Genomic DNA, 19,429 nt, shown 5'->3' with positions numbered 1-19,429 from the left:
CCCTTTGATAGACGGTTGGCCCTATCCACCAACTGGAGTAGGGTTAAAATGGAGTGTCATCTCTCTGTCTGAAGAGTTAATTGATAATATATATTGCTGGGTTGTCGGAGGAATAGATTAAATTTTGCTAATGTTAGAACAGTCCCAGCATGTGCTGGGTGACTGAACAACACTCATTAATGCCCATTTGCAACTTTTTTACAATCTCCCGGAGTTCTTTTATGTAGAATCTTGTAGCTTGGACAAGAGGCAGAAACCCCCTACTATTATAATCAGCTGTGTAGAACAGCTAGATTAGTGTTGTCCTATCCCAATAAGCAGCAAGATAGATTGAAGGTTCAGGAGGCTTGAAAGGCATACAAAGTTAGTATCAGCTAAGCAAAGAGAGAATGGGAAACTAAAAAGTGGGAATCCTTGGTGGTTTCTGTAAAAAGAGGTGACTCTCGTTCAATTTGGAATACAGTTGCCAATGTAGATCGGAGGGTCTCCCCCAATTGAAAATCATAGACCAATGGATGTTTGGGTTGCGTGCGTTTCAAATTGGTATTCTCCTTATGAACCCAGTGTATCCCCTGACATTGATTCTCTCATACATGATAGTAGTGCTACTATAGAGACTAGCACTGAAGCAATTCCATATGGTATTTTGAGTGACCCTCCGGATTACCAAGTTATTAGTACCAAGGACATTTTATTGGTAATCAGTAAGATTGTTCCTCACAAGTACCCGGGATTGGACAAGGTCCCAGGAGGTCTCTTTTTGGGAAGGCCTGAGGTGTATGGACCTTACTTTGCCCTTGGTTTTAGTGCTATAATGAGGGGAGCTCCTACCACTCTTACATGGACTCGGGCTGAGATTATTCTTATTTTAAAGAAGGCAGCTACACAGATTCTCGCTCCCCTGCAGGCAGGGTTTAGAGAGAGGAAAAGTCAGTCATCGTCAAAGTATATTTATTTCAGTTAATAAAAACCATAACATATTATACAGCATGACAAGTAAAATGTTAAAAATTGCAGATTCACAAGATATTGAGAAAAGACTTCTTTCTAACATTTAAAGGTATAATACAAAAAAAACACACTTCTCAAACAAAATGTGTAGATAAGCCCACATTGGAGATGTTATGCATACAGAGACATGTAATATGGATAAACTGTTCCTGGGATGTCGATATGAGTGTACATTATTTTCATTCTTACAATTACCCTGACGAAGGGTCCTCAACCCGAAATGCATTGTGAATCAAGGGACTCATGTTACAAGCACAGCTGAAACAATACAATTGTACAATGTGATGTAACATTGTTCTAGGCTAAAGAGAGCTACATTAAGCATGAAAATATGTTTGAATTGTAATGCTGAAACAGTTGAAAATGAAGAATAAATATACCTAGATAAATCATTTAAAATAATGTATGCAGTGTACTGAACATTGTTGAACTAATTAAGGGGCCTATTAGGATGATGGGCGGACTTTGTCCGCCATCCTGTCGGACAACGGGACCGTCCGCCATAATGGCGGGGCTCCCGTCCTCGGAATTAGGATGCACCCGCCACAGTGGCGGGTGCATCCCGCATTTTTAACATTGCGGCGGGCGGTGCTAAAAGCACCGCCCGCCGCAATGCTAAAAAAGCATGTTGGGCGTTTCAAAGCACAACATGACAGGCACCGCGCGGTGCCTGCCATGTTGCACTTTGAAATGGTACCCCCCACCCCCCGGAGTCCCCGGGGGCCCGCAATGGACCCCCGCAGGGAGTCTCCGCATACCTTTCAGTGGCGGCATTGCCGCCACAGAAAGGCATTCTCCAAAGTCCATCCTAATATGGCTGACGGTGTCTGATAGACACTGCCAGCCATATTAGACCCCCCAGCCACCCTAGTGTGGCGGGGGGTCATTTCAGTGAGGATGGCAGACGGATTGCCAATGTCAGGCCGGCGGTGGCTACCGCCAGCCCGGCGGGGGCAATTCGTCCGCCATCCTAATCTGCCCCTAAGTTAGGAAGGAACCCTAGAGGTCCACAGTGGTGCACATTGTGTTTGGTACACAGATTTTGAGCACCTTTCTTGAATAATTTGTATACGGACACGAACAGGCTCCATCACACGGCAGCACACAAGTGATTACGTTGATTATATGTTTTAAGCTGATAGAAATTACAAGTGCAGGCTAGAAACTCTTTTTTGAAATACATATAAATACAGATACCAGTGTGAGCACACACTTGTCCTAATTTCTTTAAATTTAGAAGTGTAGATTGGTGTAGTAATGGCCCCACCAAAATTATAACAGAATTCTTATAGAAATACAGCAGCATTAAATGCAAACTAAAATCTTTTAATACAGGTTTGCTTTGTCTAGTGCTCCTCAACAATTCACAGTGTGGCAGATAAGTAAGAGTTTCAGGCATGTTTAAAGGGATGCAGAGCCCATCCTTTTCCGCTTTATTTCCAAAATATAGTGCTGACATGTCTATTTAAAATCACCTCCAGTTAGCAGAATTGTCGATTTTTGTAAGGTGGCGTTCTTTTCCTACCTTTTTCCTTGTTAAAGTGCAGACATGTTCGTGCAAAATCACCGAAAGGCAGAACAATTATCGATTTGTTAAAAGTGGCGCAGTGCCCCTCCTTTTTCTGCCTTTTTCTAAATTATAATGCAGACATGTGCGTGAAGAGTCTCTTAAAGTGCATGAGGATTTTGGTTTAAGAATCATTTGATGAAAGTGCAAACATGTTTTCGCAAAACCGCCTAACGTTACCTTTGCCCATTGTCAGTCCTAAACAATATTGTTAAAAATAGCATTGTTCCATTCAATTACTGAGATACATCTAAAAATGCAAACATCAAGTTAAATGGTGGACAAACTACCTGGTGATCATCAGACCTTTTGCTGACCGTAACTGATCTGCTTTGAGAAACAATTTTATAAAGGGTGCTGTTATTTGTGGGGTTTCACCTTTCATACAAAAAAGTAAGGCATGCCTATATGTTCTAATGCCATGCAGATTGAAGATTCCTTTCAGTATTATCTTATGTTCAGTTAGTAGAAAGGGACAGATGGATAAAATGTGAGACAGGCTTTCTTCATGTAAATGGCATAGTCTACACTTGGTAGCCTCTGGTTTCGGTTGCCATTTAGAGTTGTATTCCAATGTTTGACATAAGCCAAATCGCAGATGAACTAGCTTATTTTTATGGAAAGATCTAAATAATGTTGCTAAATATGTTTGTGGAGGAGGTTGCTTGTAAGAATCAATGTTTGTCCCTGCGTGACTTCTTTTGCTAAACTCATCTTTGTCTCTATGCCATGACAAGAGAGCGAAAAAGTTCTTTAGACCAAATCCTTTGGTTCCAGCTTCTTTATTGGAAATATGTCTTGTTGAGGCAGGGATGGTTATATCTGAGATCAGCTTTTGATTTAATTTCCCGCACTAATTTGTGGCAGTTTTTTGATGATATGAGGATGTTGCACTACTTAACGAATATAATTAAGCAAATGCACAAAGGTAACTCTGCCCAAGTAAGATGTGGTCAGATGGGAACATTAACCAAGCCCTTCCTTGTCAAGAGGGGGGGGGGTCCTTGTGCCAACCCTTTCCTCACTTTTCATTAATGATTTAGCAACTTTTGTAGATCATAGTGGATCTGATGCTCCGACTCTTGGAAACATCAGTACTCCAGCCCTGATGTTTGCAGATGACACACTCCTCATCTCAAAATCGCTCATGGGACTCCAAAGTATCTTGGATAGGTTTGACAACTTTTGTAGCCTTAGAAGATTGTATATTAATGTGGCCAAAACCAAGTTCATGGTTCTCAACCCCTGTAAAACTTCTCACCCCAACCCCACCCTTTGAACGTGTATGTACTTCTGAGTACTTGAGGGTTACCCTTACTGAACATTTTAATTTGCAACCCCATATAATAGGGAGTAGGCTCAGGTTAGAGCAAACATCAGAGGGTTGTTGCACAAGGGCTCACCTTTTCGCCCCATTTCTACTACTCTTCAGATCTTTACTCTTCAAGCACTCGCCTCAGCCCTCTATGGAGCAGAGCTTTGGGGGGCATAGGGATGTGTCTATCCTACGTCTGATGAAAAATTGTTTTATGCGAGTGTTAATTGGCCTTCCTATCAGCATCCCGTTGCTCCCATTAAAATTAGCGGGCACAAGCGCAGATGATATCCTGTGGATGAAATATGTGAGAGTTACCTTTTTTATTATTGGTTTAGGTCAGTTGTGGAATGCTCCTTTAAAGGCCAGTATAATTACTCAGGTTCAAGGTAAGAATGCATACTGGCGAAACAAAATGAGTTTACAGCATAGCCAGACCAATGTTGGGTCCTTGGCCTCGGCTTTCCTCCAACAGAAAGATAGGTAAAAGTGGAAGAATTTTTACGACGGAATTGAGCCGGCAAATGCAAGGAAACTATAGGTGCAGTTTAGATATGGGTCCCTCCCTCTTCCCTCTTTTACAACCAGATGGGGGAACCAAGCAAGGACCCAATCTCAGTTATGTCCTTCCTTCTTTGAAGTAAATGAAACACTAGAGCATGCACTAGTTTTTTGTGCAGCGTACCAAGATGCTAGGAGATTGTACATTTGCCCATTATGTCGCAATCTTGGAATCAGAATGTACAGAGATGCTCTGAAAATTTTAAAAAGCAACATTTCCAGTGTGTAGTCTTTGTGGTTTCACGATTCTTATTGACCATGTGACCAAGGCAGAAATAATTAGATTAATGGTGGAGATTGTCTTATGAAATATTTTATACAATTTTATATTTTTTACAAATTTTTAATGATGTATTTTTTTCTTAATGATTTTATATATTTTTATCTTGATATTAATTCTTAATAACTGCAATTTGCGGGAGATTTTTTAATTGTATGACCGTTGATGGCATTTTATGCCGAATAAAGATTGTTGTCTGTCTGAACCAGTGGTTTGATATGATGTTTATATTATACGTGTTAGGTTATGTGAAAAATTTAAATTAAAATATGGAATTAGGTTACCAGCTCATATAACAAAGAAAAACCATAGCTGTTCTTACTTCCACAATAGGATAGAGTCCAAACATGTAGAAAGTGGCATCCAAAATGGACTCCAAAAGACAGAACATGTTAGAAACCCAGCCCCCATGCCAATTTCATGTCTCCCATTTAGAGCTAGAATCAAGTGCATTGAGGCCACGCTCTTCATCTTCGGCAAGATGGTACACCATTTGGCTGCATACTGCGATCAATCTCACTCCTGCCTTCAACGTTCTCCTGCAAATAGGCTGGCAGGGAAAGTATACTTTCACTAGATATGCACCAATACTCCAGAACAGATTCTCGTCTTACCTTTTGAAAGAAAATAAAAACATTACTCTTTCTATAAACAGAATAGTCTCTACTTAAATGTCTTCATGCCTACGTTTCTATTATCTGTTTGGTTGTCTTCTTTTCTATATCACTCCTAAAATGATATAGGAATGTAGTCCTTTAATGGTGCAACTGAAAGAAAACAAACAGTGAATGGACAGTGGCCCTCTTGGGCCTACTCTACGTCTGGACTTATAACCTTCCACAGGCATTGAGTCTAATGACTCAAATGTTTAAAAAGGCAGTGCCTATCTGTCCCAGAATCTCCGGATAGCATCTCTATAATTTTTACATCAAGTACTAGTTAAAAGCGTCTCAGGGGACTATACAGGTGATATTGGTAAACACATCGGTACCATTTACATATTTAGGTAGAAGATTTGAATTCATCAGAAATTTCCAACATAATGTTTGTATCACTTTGGTTAGTGTATATGATATCCTAGGAGACTTTTGCAAATCTGAATAGCTTTAATGGCAGGCTGACATGGAAGGTATGCTAGTGAAATCTAACCTTTGAAATTTCAAGTTCACTTCTAACAGTTTAGTTTTCCTATAGTTGATTCTAGGGTGACTGTTATCAAACATGAAATTAATTGGCCTATTAAACAAAGAAAGGATCTTGCCAGATGGTCCAAATGTGTTGCTATCTGCCTTATAATTAGAAGTTAATATTAGACAGCGTTCTTTTTTGTAATATTTGTCTACATACAAACAATTCAAGTCTGGTTAAATTAGTAAAGCATTTACACAGGCAATAGGTCTGATGTTGGCTCCATGCCCTTTCGTTTTGTGAGTGCTTGTTTGTTTTGTCAAGGTTTTTAAAATGTTTTATTTTTGTGGAAGCTGTCAGGATCTAGTCAATCCCCCCAAAATGATGGATAAAAGCAAAAATATTGTTTTGTCTTAAAAACCAAACTTCACTATTGAAGTCCCAGGCCTTGAAGAACCTACTTTGTGTGTGTAGATGTGCCCCATAGGCATCGGTCACTGTGAAGTTAAATGATGGATGAAGTGGACTGGCCTCTTGCCCCACCTTGTAATGTATAGTGGGTAGACTACAAAATGTAAATAGCACCTTAGCAGACCAAAGGATGACAAAGGTTGTCTGAAAGCTTGTATACATTGGTATATTATAATTATAATGTTAGTAAAATCAAAAGATCTTGGCTTACCTAAGCATAGATGTGACAACAGCACAAAGTGACAGACCATGAACCCTGTGTCATTACTGCACCATTCCCACCTAACACTACTATTACATTTTAATTTTTATGATTTGAGCTACCAACATTGATTACAAAAAAAATCATTAAGTGCCTTGAACAACTTTGGCCTTCTTTCCAAAATTTCTGAATAGGGTTACAGCAAGGGAGAACTCGAAAATCTGGAAAGACAAAAGGAGGTTTGCTTTAGGATGAAATACCTTTATATAACAATGTAATATACAAACTGGAGACAAATTTAAATATTATTATGTGCACCAATTTTGGCCTTGTCCTCATGTGGTGCGACATGACCACTTTGAGCTTCATTCACAAAAAGCCAAAATATGTAGACAACACCTTTAAAAATCAGTCTTCATAATGTAATGCAGTGTAGAATGTAAAAGGTGAGGCTTTAGTTCCACCATCAGCGGTCAATACCACCCTCTAATTGTTCATTTTGTTTGTTAAAAGCATCTTTCAACACTAAGATGTGCAGAGCATTCAGTGGTGTAGTAATGAGTGTTGCGAATGGATGTGTTTGTGTGTGTGTACACGTGTGTGATTGCATAGATGTGAATGTGTATGGGTATAGGTAAGTGTGCTTGTGTGTCCCGTCAATCCCCCTCCCTCCTAAATTTACCCAGAGCCACTAATCCATGGATGGCTGGAAGTCATGGGAAGAAACAATCTCTAAGGTTCTTATTAGTTCAGGATTCCAATCCTGAACGATATTGCCTGAAACACAGTTTTTAGCTCGAGCCTAGCGACAGCGCGCATGCACTTCTCCCTCTGCGAGACTGGTGTAGTAGAGTATGTGAGAAAGAAGCTTCGCCCACTCTCCTCCCATTTTTTAATTGGCTTGTGTCATTGTCTTTCGTAAATGCTGCCTTCAGATTCATTAATAGGCTTGTTAGTCCCTCCTTAGTACGGCCTTGTCTTCATTGGTACACTCCCATGGTGACTAGCCTGTAATATCTTCAATTGGTTTTACATAAGCTTTATCATTGTTGCTTAAGGCAGCTTCCTTACATTGTGTTTGTCTTTCAACAAGCCTTGGCAGCATCAATCGTCACGGTGATAAACACACTTCACTTTTTGTGTTTGTCTTCCTAACAAGCAATGCCAAGCTCAATTATCACGGTGATAAACACACCTCAATTGTGTTTGTCTTTTCAACAAACATTGTCAAGTTCAATTACCACAGTGATAAACACACCTATATTGTGTTTGTCTTTCTCTACAAATACTTCAACGGTGGTAAACACACTCTTAATAAATGTTGTCACTGCCATCACAGTTCTTTAATTCAACTGACCCTCAGTTGTGTTTGCATTTTCAACATACATTGTTAACCTGTTATTACAGTAAAATGCAGAACGTCACCTTAGCTCCATTTTTTTTATCAAACCCTGGAGATCATCCTATCCGTTGGTCTAAATGGAAAAAGGTTTTCCTTAATTATGCGAGAGTCTGCGGCGTCTCCTTGAGTGCAGAAAGGAAATCCGCTCTTCTCATGCATTGCTTGAGATCTGAGGGTCAAGACGTTTTTGAACATCTACCCGAACTTGATGATGAAGAATCTAACGGCTTAAATGAATTTGAGATTTGTCTTAAAAAGTTAGATAAACATTATCTTCCAAAAATAAGCACGGTCTTAGAAAGGTACAATTTTGGAAGGAGGATGCAACTTCCACCAGAGTCTGTTGAAGTATATTTTACTCACTTACGAAAATTGGCAGCTACCTGCAAATTCGACAACACTCTTGAAGAACGCATCCGCAATCAATTTATGTTGGGATGCAACATAGAAAAGATAAACGATGAGTTGTGGCAGAAAGATGATCCTAAATTAGATGAGATCGTCTAATTTGCCAAACATCTTGAACACTCTCTTGCATGCGTGGAAGTGATAAAAAGAGTCAAATGCTTGTGCTACTAATACTGAGAAAGTTCAAAGTGTGACAAAACCTAGTGTTTCAAAATTTAAAGATTCAACCAATGTACAAACTAGATTCAAAACTTATAAGAAGAACAAACGTGTGAAAGAAGTGTTCGTTTCGAATACTTCTGATTCTGAATCAGATGAAATTCACTGTGGTGAGGTTTTGGTTCAATCTGTTGACTTTACCAACAAAGCATCAAAAAATCCGATTGATGGGGTACAAGTGAATAGTTGTACGGTTAATATGCTTTTTGACTCTGGTGCCAAAATTACTTTAATCCCCAAGGCGTTTTATGATTCTAACTTAAGTCACAAGGTTAAAGTTTTCAAACCTGACATTAAACCTTTAGCATATGGGGGACAGCCGATAAAACTATTTGGTTATTTCACAGGTAAAATTGAGTATAAAGGAAGAATTACTGCCGGAAAGATTTACATATCCTGCAGGGGAGACTGTATCATCTGTTGGTTCCATCAAGCTGACCTAGGTGTGATGTTGGTCCCTGGTGCTGATCCTTGTATAGTTCTGAGAAATCCTGTTATCACCTCCACCAATCAAGTTATGGACAAGGTTGCATACAAAGATGGTCATTCTAAGAATCTAGTCGAAGTTACCCAATCTCACGATTTAAAGTCACAATTTGATGAGGTCTTCAGTGAAAAGTTAGGGTGTCTCTCTGATTATACTCATAAGATTATACTCAAATCTAACTCTGTTCCAGTCTCTTGCAAAGTACGAAATGTACCCCTGGCACTAAGGGAGCCTATGCGGAATGAATTAGAAAAGCTTAAGAGTGAAGGTATCATAGTAGAAACCAGTAGCGGTCGGCAGTAGGTGTTTCTGTAGGGCGGTGATGTGGGCAGGGGAGGGGTAGGGTCGGGGGTAGTAATGTATGGATTACAAAGTTTTACAGGTAAGTAAACATTTAAATAAATAAAATGAATTTCGTTGCGCGCACTGCATCACCAAATGTAATGCAGTGCGCGCAACGTTTTATTTATTTAAATGTTTACTTACCTATAAAACTCCATAATCTATACATTACTACCCCCCACCCAGCTCCTCCCCCTGCCCACGTCACCGCCCTACAGAAACACCTACTGCCGACCGCTATTGGTAGAAATGGAGGCAAGTGATTGGTTGGCTCTGGTTGTTTTGGCTCGCAAGGCTTCTGGCGAGATTAGATTATGTGTTGACCTTCGCAATCTCAATCGTGCTGTTGTTGCTGACAAGTACCCACTTCCCAACATCTCTGAGATGTTCACTCAACTTGAGGGTGCGGGAGTTTTCACTACGTTAGGTCTGAGGGCAGCATATCATCAGATCAAGATAGATAAGGATTCCATGGATTTACCGTCTTTTATTACGCCCTTTGGGACATATAAATTTACTCTTATTCCTTTCGGTCCTAACTCGGCTGCATTAGTGTTCCAAAGAGCCATGGAAAATGTTTGGCAGGGAGTGCCAAGTGTTAAGGTATATCAAGACAATGTTTTGGTATATAGTTCGTCACAGAAGGAGCATGATGAAAGGCTTAGGGAAGTTTTGTCGAGGTTCAAGTCTCGCGGTTCGACACTTAGAGGGAACAAATGCAAATTCAATTTGAGTGAATTGGATTATTTGGGACATAAATTAACCAAAGGAGGTGTTATGCCTAGAGATCATTTAGTTGGAACTATTGCCAGCCTTTCTGAACCTCAAAATAGAGATGAATTAGTTAGTTTTCTTGGGATGGCAGAATACTATTATAAATTTGTTCCCCAGTTTGCATCAAGAACATATACCTTAGGAGCACTTTTAAAGAAAGGGACAACATTTGTGTGGTCTAGCAATGGAAGAATTTGATGATGTCAAGAATGCCCTGAGAAGTGCCCCTTCTCTTCACAGTTTTGACACCTCTGCTAAGCCAATCTTGATTACGGATGCTAGCTCTAAAGGGTAGGTGCCGTTCTTAAACAAGTAAAAGATAGTAAGGAAGAGACCATCATGTTTCTTTCAAGAGCTCTCGTAGGGCCAGAAAATGCGTATTCTGTTATAGAAAAAGAAACCTTGTGCATTTTACGGGCCATCAGAAAATTAAAAAAGTTTTTATGGGGAAACTCTTGGTTCGTTCAGATCACAAGCCTTTAAAAGATCTTTTTACTAAAAAAAAACCTAGACGCAGTCTCCTCAAGAATTTGCAGATGGGTCATTGCTCTCCAAGACTACGATTTTGTTGTGAGTTACATACCTGGCATAGAAAACAAAGTATCTGATTGTCTCTCCCGGCTCGTTCAGACAAATTCGAATGTAGACTCTGAGAACGTAGGTGATTTGTGGGATAATGACGAAAACAAGGTGTGTGAAATTATTACTGAAGTTGTGGAGAAGTGTGGCTCAGGGGTTAGAGGCAGCAGACCCGGAAGCTGAGATCGGTCCTGGACCAGGGTTCAATTCCCCGCCTCGGCGGGTCTTGGGCTAAAAATTCCACGGACTCGATAATTCTCGCCCCGGTGCCTCCTCGACTCACGGGTTCACACTCTGTGACTCTGGGCAATAGCTTGCTTAATCTCCACAACGGCCCCTCGCGGCGGGATGCCTGACTTTCACCTTGTGGATACCCTGCTATCTTCACAGGGGAATACCAGGAAGGGTTCCCTAAGCAAGCGCCGGGAAACCCACTGCGGGTAGCTGTGCGCTATATAAGCTCAACTACATTTACATTTACATTTGTGAGTGAGGATGAGTGAAAAAACTGTTTAAGCAAAGATGCGGTCTTTGTGAAAATCTCCGACGTAATCACTAAAGGTTGGAAGAGTATGAAAGGTCTTGATAAGGATGTTTGCAAATTTTGGAATGTTCTTGATGAATTATCTATCCATTCTGGAGTATTATGGAGAGGTACGAAACTCATACCTCCCACCTGTGTCAGACCAAGGATCATCCAACAAGCTCATCAGGGACATCTTGGTTTCTCAAAAACTAAAGAAAGAATTTGCATGCACTTTTGGTGGCCAGGCATTGATCTCCAAGGTGAGCGTGTTGTGAGAGATTGTGCACCGTGTAATACATGTGATAAAACCTTAACAACGAGAGTTCAACCTATGGTAATATGTAAAGAACCCTCTAGATGCTGGGAGGAAATTGCTCTTGATCTGCTGGAACCCATTTCTAGTTCTTCTGGCCAGTATTTCGTGTTGGTTCTAATAGACATGTTCTCCAGATGGCCGGAGATTAAAGTTGTAAGGAGTACAGAGACAAAGGATGTTATTAGCTTTCTTGAAGAAGTCTTTGCTAGGGAAGGACTTCCTGATTCATCTTATGACCGACAATGGGGTCCAGTTGGTCTCAAAAGAAATGGAAGAGTATTTAACTAAGAATGGAATTAAACATAAATGGTGTTCTCTCTATCATCCCGAAACCAACGGGATGGTAGAGAGATTTAATCGAGTCCTCAAGGAGTCTGTACAGATAGCTATAGCTCAGGGAAAGGACTGGAAATTAGAAATTGCTGAACGTGTGAGAATTTATCGTCTCACACCTCATTCCACCACTTTACAAAGTACTGTTTGAGCTGTTTAGAGGACGAAGTCCTAATACTCATCTGTTTCAACCATGATGAGAAACAATTCTAAAACTACTTCGGGTGTGGGTTTTTCTGATAGTCATGATGACTCTCAGAAATTAAAGGTTTTAAAAAGAAAGAACTATTTCGATCGTAGAAAAGCTGTTTCACACACTCGTATACAGGTGGGTGACAGGGTGAAAGTTCGCTTACCCAAGAGAGTTAGTGGTTTATCAAAATATTCTCCTCCTTTTATTGTCAAAAAATGTTTTGAAAATGCTGTCAAGTTAAGTGATGGTCGCATATGGAATTTAAGTACCTGCTTCCAATCACTTTAAACTTGCATTATCTCATGTCTGTTCCAAATCCCCCTCCTCCCCAAGTAAAATGGATTTAGAAATGATTAGCGAAAGTCATGTGAATTCCAGGTAGCACATAATCCTGTGACATCTATGTTACATGTCATCTGTACTAAAGCCACCTGATGGGTTTTCAAAAGCCTGTTTTATTAACAACACCACCAGTACCACCAAAACCACCACCAATACCAACACCATTAATACCACCACATTGACCAATACCACCACCACCACAAATATCACCACCAATACCACCCTCACTGTCAATACCACCACCAATATCACCACCACCAATACCACCACCAAAACCACCACCACTGCCAATACAAACACCACCAATACCACCAACAGCACCAATACCACTACCACCACCACCAATACCACCACCTCCACCACCACCAATACGACCACCACTTTCACCACCACCAATACCACCACCACCACCATCAATACCACCACCTCCACCACCACCAATACCACCACCAATACCACCAATTCCACGACCACCACCGATACCACCACCAATAGAAAACACCACCAATACCGCCGCCAAACCACCACCACCACCACCAATAATACCAATACCACCTCCGCCACTGTAAGTCTGTAAGCACTATTTAGTTTACTGAGTTTCTCTTACTGCAGGCTGGACATGCGCCTGATCAGCTGAAACCACTTGTGTTTTTTAAGCAGCACTGCCGCCCCTGTATCAGGGGTGTCTGCTTTCAATCACTTTAACACGGCATTATCTTGTGTCTGTTTCAATCCCCCCCAGTAAATTGGATTCAGAAATGATTAGCGAAAGACATGTGAATTCAAGGTAGCACATAATCCTGTGCTAATGGGCTGAAGCTGACAACAGCACATCGGTGTTACATGGCATCTGTACTAAAGCCACCTGAGGGGTTGTTTTCAAAAGCCTGTTTTATTAACAACACCACCACCACCATCAACACCACCACCTCCACCAACAGTACCACCACCACTGCCAATGCCCCCACCAATACCACCACCAATACCACAGCCAATACCACCACCACCATCAACACCACCAATACCACTACCACCACCACCACAAATACCACCACCACTATCAATACCACCACCAATACCACCACCAATAACAATAACACCACCACCAATACCAACATCATCAATACCACCACCAATACCACCACCACCAATACCACCACCAACAATACCACCACCACAACCAATACCCCACCACCAATACCGATACCACCACCAATACCACCACCACCAATACCAGTACCACCACCAATACCAGTAGCATCAATACCAGGACCACCACCACCAATACCAATATCACCACCACCAATACCAAGTCCACCACCACCAATACCGCCACCACCAATACCCCCACCTCTATCAATACCACCACCACCAATACTATGCCACCACCAATACCAGTACCACCAAAACCACCATCACCAATTCCACCAATACCAATACCACCACCACCACCAATACCACCACCACTATCAATACCAACACCTCCACCATCACCACCAATACCGCCACAAATACAAATAACACCACCACCATCAATACCACCACCACAATCCAATACCAACACCACCAATACCACCACCAACACCACCAATACCACCACCACAACCAATACCACCACCACAACCAATACCCCACCACCAATACTGATACCATCATCAATACCACCACCAACAACACCAATACCAGTACCACCACCAATACCAGTACCACCACCACCAATACCAGTACCAGCACCACCAATACCAGGACCACCATCACCAATACCAATATCACCACCACCAATACCAATTCCACCACCACCAATACCGCCACCACCAATACCACCACCTCCACCAATACCACCACCACCAATACCACCACCAATACCAGTACCACCAATACCACCACCATGAAATTCCACCAATACCACCACCACCAATACCACCACCACCAATACCAATACCACCACCACCAATACCAATACCACCACCACCACTACCAACACGACCACGTCAGCGCCTCTCACTCACTGGTAATAGCACGGGCACTGTACAAGGCCAGAGCTGCAGCCGAGACCATCCTTCCCTCCCTCCATTCCTACCATAAAGCACAGCCCGCCCTGCAGTAGGAGGGGAAGTCAGGGCCTTACTACAGCTGGAGTGTTTTTTATTAGGTCAAAGATATCAATGACATTACGCAATGCCACACTGCACACTCAAATCACGGAGAGGGCAGGAACTAGCCCCCCTCCCTCTCTTCCACCTGAGCCGCAACAGTGTAATCACAAAGCGAAAGGTACTGGAGTGCTTTGTTAGTGTTTATAGTATGGATCATATGTAACCCTTACTTTACACTTTGTGTCTGTGAAACTTACAACACTCACACATCTTCTTCACTGCACTATTTATCACTACTTTGAAGACGTCGCAGGCCGGTCTCTTCCTCTGATATTTTACAATTTAACAAGCGGTCGAGAAGGCCCTTTATTGTAATGTTATATGTCTCGCATTTGCGAGAGTTTAAGCTATTAGTATTGTGAATGACAATGCCTTTCATTTATGTTTTAAAACCCAAAACATTAATAAAAGGCATTGTCATTTACAATTCCAATAGCTCAAACTTGCATGAATGCGAAACGTATTGCATTACAAATGCTTGGTGTTGTTTCAGTCACTCCTTTAGCTCATTTTATCTGACATAGGTTTTTGGGCTGTAGTCTACATTGTTTCATTTCTTTTATAGATTGGAGCAGGCATAACTTTGATAACTACATTTATCATTGAATATTACCTTAAACATATGGCCCATATCCACCTATTGCTAGGGATTACTTTGTTAAGCATGTTATGACATTGAAAAGCACGATACCTTATGTGGTGCTCAATGCAAGAGAGGAGGCAGCACCAGGGATGAAGTCACAAACTGGTCACTTTATTTCAAACATTTCTTTATTTTTCTTCATAAAAACACTCGACAACAGCCAACGCGTTTCGTTCCTGTAAAAGGAACTTCCTGAGGGCAAAAAATGTATGAATACATTCGTAGTGTGGACCCAGAATACTGGCCTTGGACGTAATAGTCTCAATCCTTTTATTTCTTATTCCTTCTTATTTTTCAAGAACCAATACCATGATATATCTTTTCTTGAAACTGTACACCGGCGTAGTTAGACAAAAAAAGGTTTATTTGCCTCTGTCACAGCGTTGTACCGTCGGGAAGCAACAAGTCGACAGAAATATTGTAGAAAGTGAAGCTAAAATTCAGCAGTCCCGCAGTAGGTAGTACAACTGCTACCTAGGGCTTAGGGTCTATTGTGATGGTTTAGATGGGGTATCGTTTCTCATAACAACACTCACACATCTTCTTCACTGCACTATTTATCACTACTTTGAAGACGTCGCAGGCCGGTCTCTTCCTCTGATATTTTACAATCTAACAAGCGGTCGAGAAGGCCCTTTATTGTAATGTTATATGTCTCGCATTTGCGAGAGTTTAAGCTATTAGTATTGTGAATGACAATGCCTTTCATTTATGTTTTAAAACCCAAAATATTAATAAAAGGCATTGTCATTTACAATTCCAATAGCTCAAACTTGCATGAATGCGAAACGTATTGCATTACAAATGCTTGGTGTTGTTTCAGTCACTCCTTTAGCTCATTTTATCTGACATAGGTTTTTGGGCTGTAGTCTACATTGTTTCATTTCTTTTATAGATTGGAGCAGGCATAACTTTGATAACTACATTTATCATTGAATATTACCTTAAACATATGGCCCTTATCCACCTATTGCTAGGGATTACTTTGTTAAGCATGTTATGACATTGAAAAGCACGATACCTTATGTGGTGCTCAATGCAAGAGTGGAGGCAGCACCAGGGATGAAGTCACAAACTGGTCACTTTATTTCAAACATTTCTTTATTTTTCTTCATAAAAACACTCGACAACAGCCAACGCATTTCGTTCCTGTAAAAGGAACTTCCTGAGGGCAAAAAATGTATGAATACATTCGTAGAGTGGACCCAGAATACTGGCCTTGGACGTAATAGTCTCAATCCTTTTATTTCTTATTCCTTCTTATTTTTCAAGAACCAATACCATGATATATCTTTTCTCGAAACTGTACACCGGCGTAGTTAGACAAAAAAGGGTTTATTTGCCTCTGTCACAGCGTTGTACCGTCGGGAAGCAACAAGTCGACAGAAATATTGTAGAAAGTGAAGCTAAAATTCAGCAGTCCCGCAGTAGGTAGTACAACTGCTACCTAGGGCTAAGGGTCTATTGTGATGGTTTAGATGCAGTATCGTTTCTCATAGCAAGATGATTGAGCTACAGCAGACCACACCACATAAGAGTCTGTACTATGGGTCCTTATGTCAATAACCACAGATGATCATGATAAATCTCAGAGACATGGAATCAAATTGACATGCAGAGTCACGGCATCATGGTCCGAAGGTCGCAATCGAGGTGCTGCCTCCACTCTTGCATTGAATTTTGTTTCTGGATTTCCAGTGGGACCAAGCTGCAGCAGGTCCCGTGGTGGGCTGGCACAGGGCTTCACTTAACAAGGGACTTTATGATTGACGTGCCCAGCGCAAAGTCAGCTGTAGGTTCATTTTTGTTGTACCTTGTGTAGTGCTGCATGGCTTGATAAATCTAGAGTAAAGCACCGCACATCGCTGCATTGCTTTACTCTGCCCCAGGGAGGTGTTCCATGGTGGAGCGTGAGCATTCTCATGCATCCATTCACGGATTTTGGCACATTTCTGGATTTACCATTACTGGTAGACTTGGGAATGCAGAAAAATGCTGCGCTTCCCCAGGTCAGGCATAACGAGGAGAAATATCTTTATTTCTCCTCTTCTTTTCCTCTTTCTATGTGTGATAGAAAGAGGAAAATGTAAAACGCTCTGAGGATTTTTTTTGTGCAGGAAGGTGACCCTTGCACCCTGGCACTAGGCAGCAGTTTGTGCGCAAATGCAAGGAAAGGACAGGTATGCGCTGCATAATGATAAATACAGCACATTCCTTCCCTTTCATGCAGGTCAACAAGGTGGCTTACGGAACGCTTGATCAAAATGGCCCTTGATGTTTTTGAAAAAAGCCATGTTTTCAGTTTCTTGTGAAAGCTGAACTTGGATGACTGCTGATGCAATTGTAGTGGCACGTTATTCCATAGTTTTGCATCATGTAACGTGAACCAATGACCTCCTTTTCTAACCCAGACAAATTTTTAAACTGCAATAAGTTTTCTGGTAGTTGATCTAAGAGAGAGAGAAGGACAGTGTGAGAGGATCCAGTCATGCAGGAAGGCACGCCCAAGCTCCATGTGTAATCAGGAGAGCCTAGAAATTAAAAAATGTTTGCACTGGCATATAATGAGGAGAGGTTAGATGGTTAAAGATGGACTGTCTGCGGTTCACAATACTAATGACAATAGCTGCTTTATTTTGGAATTTTTTGGTCTAATTGTAAATGATGAGTATGAGGAAGCCCTGGAGCGCCCCTTTGCCCTGGACGAGGTCCTGGAGGCCATTCCCCTTCTCCACCCTGGCAAAACGCCTGGCCCGGATGGGTATCCACAGGAGTACTATGCTGCCTTTTGAGATATCCTGGCTCACCGATTTTGGCCCTCTTCCGGCATGTGGCGGAGATTGGCTCCTTCCTCCCTGAATCGGATCTGGCCACGATAGTGGTCATCCCTAAGACCCAGCCACCCTCCATGAGTTGCGCGGATTACCGCCCAATTTCGCTCATTAATACCGTGATCAAGCTCTTCGCCACAATACTGGCCCAGAGGCTTGAGCCTCACCTGTAAGATCTGGTCCATCCCGACCAGTGCGGGTTCATGCCGGCCAGGGGCACCCGTCACTGCATCCTCCGCCTTCACCTGGCCTTGGCCCACCATGCCCGCCTGTCCCCATATCTGGCCCTTCTCTTCCTCGACTTCGAAAAGGCCTTCAACACGATGAGCTGGGCATACCTGCAAGACGTGCTGGAGGCGATGGGCTTCGGCCCATTGTTTCGCCGCCTTATCAGGGTCCTTTACGCCAACCTTACGGCCTGAGTTCTCGTCAATGGGACGCTCTCCGAGGCCTTCCCGATCAGCAGAGGCACGCGCCAGGGATGCCCCCTTTCCCCACTCCTATTTGCGCTAGCGATGGAGCCCCTGGCGACGCTCATCCGGCGGGGCCCCCTTGTCCAGGGGTGGGCCTGGAACAGGAGTCACGTAGACAAAATAGACCTATATGCTGACGACGTGCTCCTGTACTTGGCGGACCCGGCGGGCTCAGGTCCCAGGTACTTGGGCATCCTTGCTGACTTTGAGGGGGTTTCCGGGCTCCGGCTCAATGCAGCCAAATCCACACTGGTCCCGCTGCATCCCTCCAGGGAGTGCTTTGACTAGCAGTCGTCTATTCCTCTCAGACACCACTCGGTTAAATACCTAAGGATATGGGTGGCCCTCCTGCCGGACCTTGAGTGGGCATTGAACATCGTGCCCCTGGTGGCCCGGTTGAAGGCGGATCTCAAGAAATGGCAATCCCTTCCCCTCAACCCCCTAGGAAGGAGCGCCCTTTTGAAAATGTTGGTCCTCCCCCGCTTCCTCTACATCTTACAAAACATCTCTATCCCCTCTCCCGCGATTGGTTTCACGAACTTGACGGGACCCAGTCCCGATTCCTCTGGAGTGGCGGACGGCCGCGGATGTCCCTGGTGCACAGCTGCATCCCCCCTTTTGATGGGGGCCTAGGGGTGACCCACCTTTACCTCTACTACCTTGCCACCAAATTGATAGTCATCCACGACTGGTATGCGGGTGGCTGGTCCGACCCAGCATACCGCGTGGAGCTGGAAACTACGGACTTTCCGCAGATCCAGGCGTTCCTGTACGGATGCCCAGTGCCACAGACCAAGGCGCCAATCACTAGAACGGTCCTCTTGGCCTGGCGCGCTGCCATGCGCCACGTGGGGTGGAACCGTAAACTCA

General features: G+C 42.6%; 1 protein-coding gene across 3 annotated transcripts in view; it reads right to left on the bottom strand.

Annotated features, from left to right (window-relative positions):
* Window positions 1–934: 934 nt before the first annotated feature.
* TSPAN19 (tetraspanin 19) overlaps window positions 935–19,429 on the bottom strand; it is a 361,288-nt gene continuing 342,793 nt past the window's right edge. The window contains exons 9-10 of one of the 3 annotated variants that reach the window (XR_013606926.1): window positions 4,872–6,756; window positions 935–1,602 (exon numbers count right to left, since the gene is read on the bottom strand). Coding sequence is in view for 2 of the 3 variants with exons in the window: in XM_078674222.1 (XP_078530348.1) it covers window positions 5,202–5,348 (147 nt within the window). In the remaining variant the exon portion in view is untranslated. Of the gene's footprint in view, window positions 1,603–4,832; window positions 6,757–19,429 lie in introns of those variants that run through there. The other 2 variants (XM_078674223.1, XM_078674222.1) reach the window with 2 other exon arrangements.

The sequence above is a fragment of the Lissotriton helveticus genome, chromosome 1_1, assembly GCF_964261635.1.
Source record: "Lissotriton helveticus chromosome 1_1, aLisHel1.1, whole genome shotgun sequence".
Classification (NCBI taxonomy): domain Eukaryota; kingdom Metazoa; phylum Chordata; class Amphibia; order Caudata; family Salamandridae; genus Lissotriton; species Lissotriton helveticus.
Note: the sequence above shows the minus strand (reverse complement) of the source record. Positions and strands in the feature narration are given on the sequence as shown.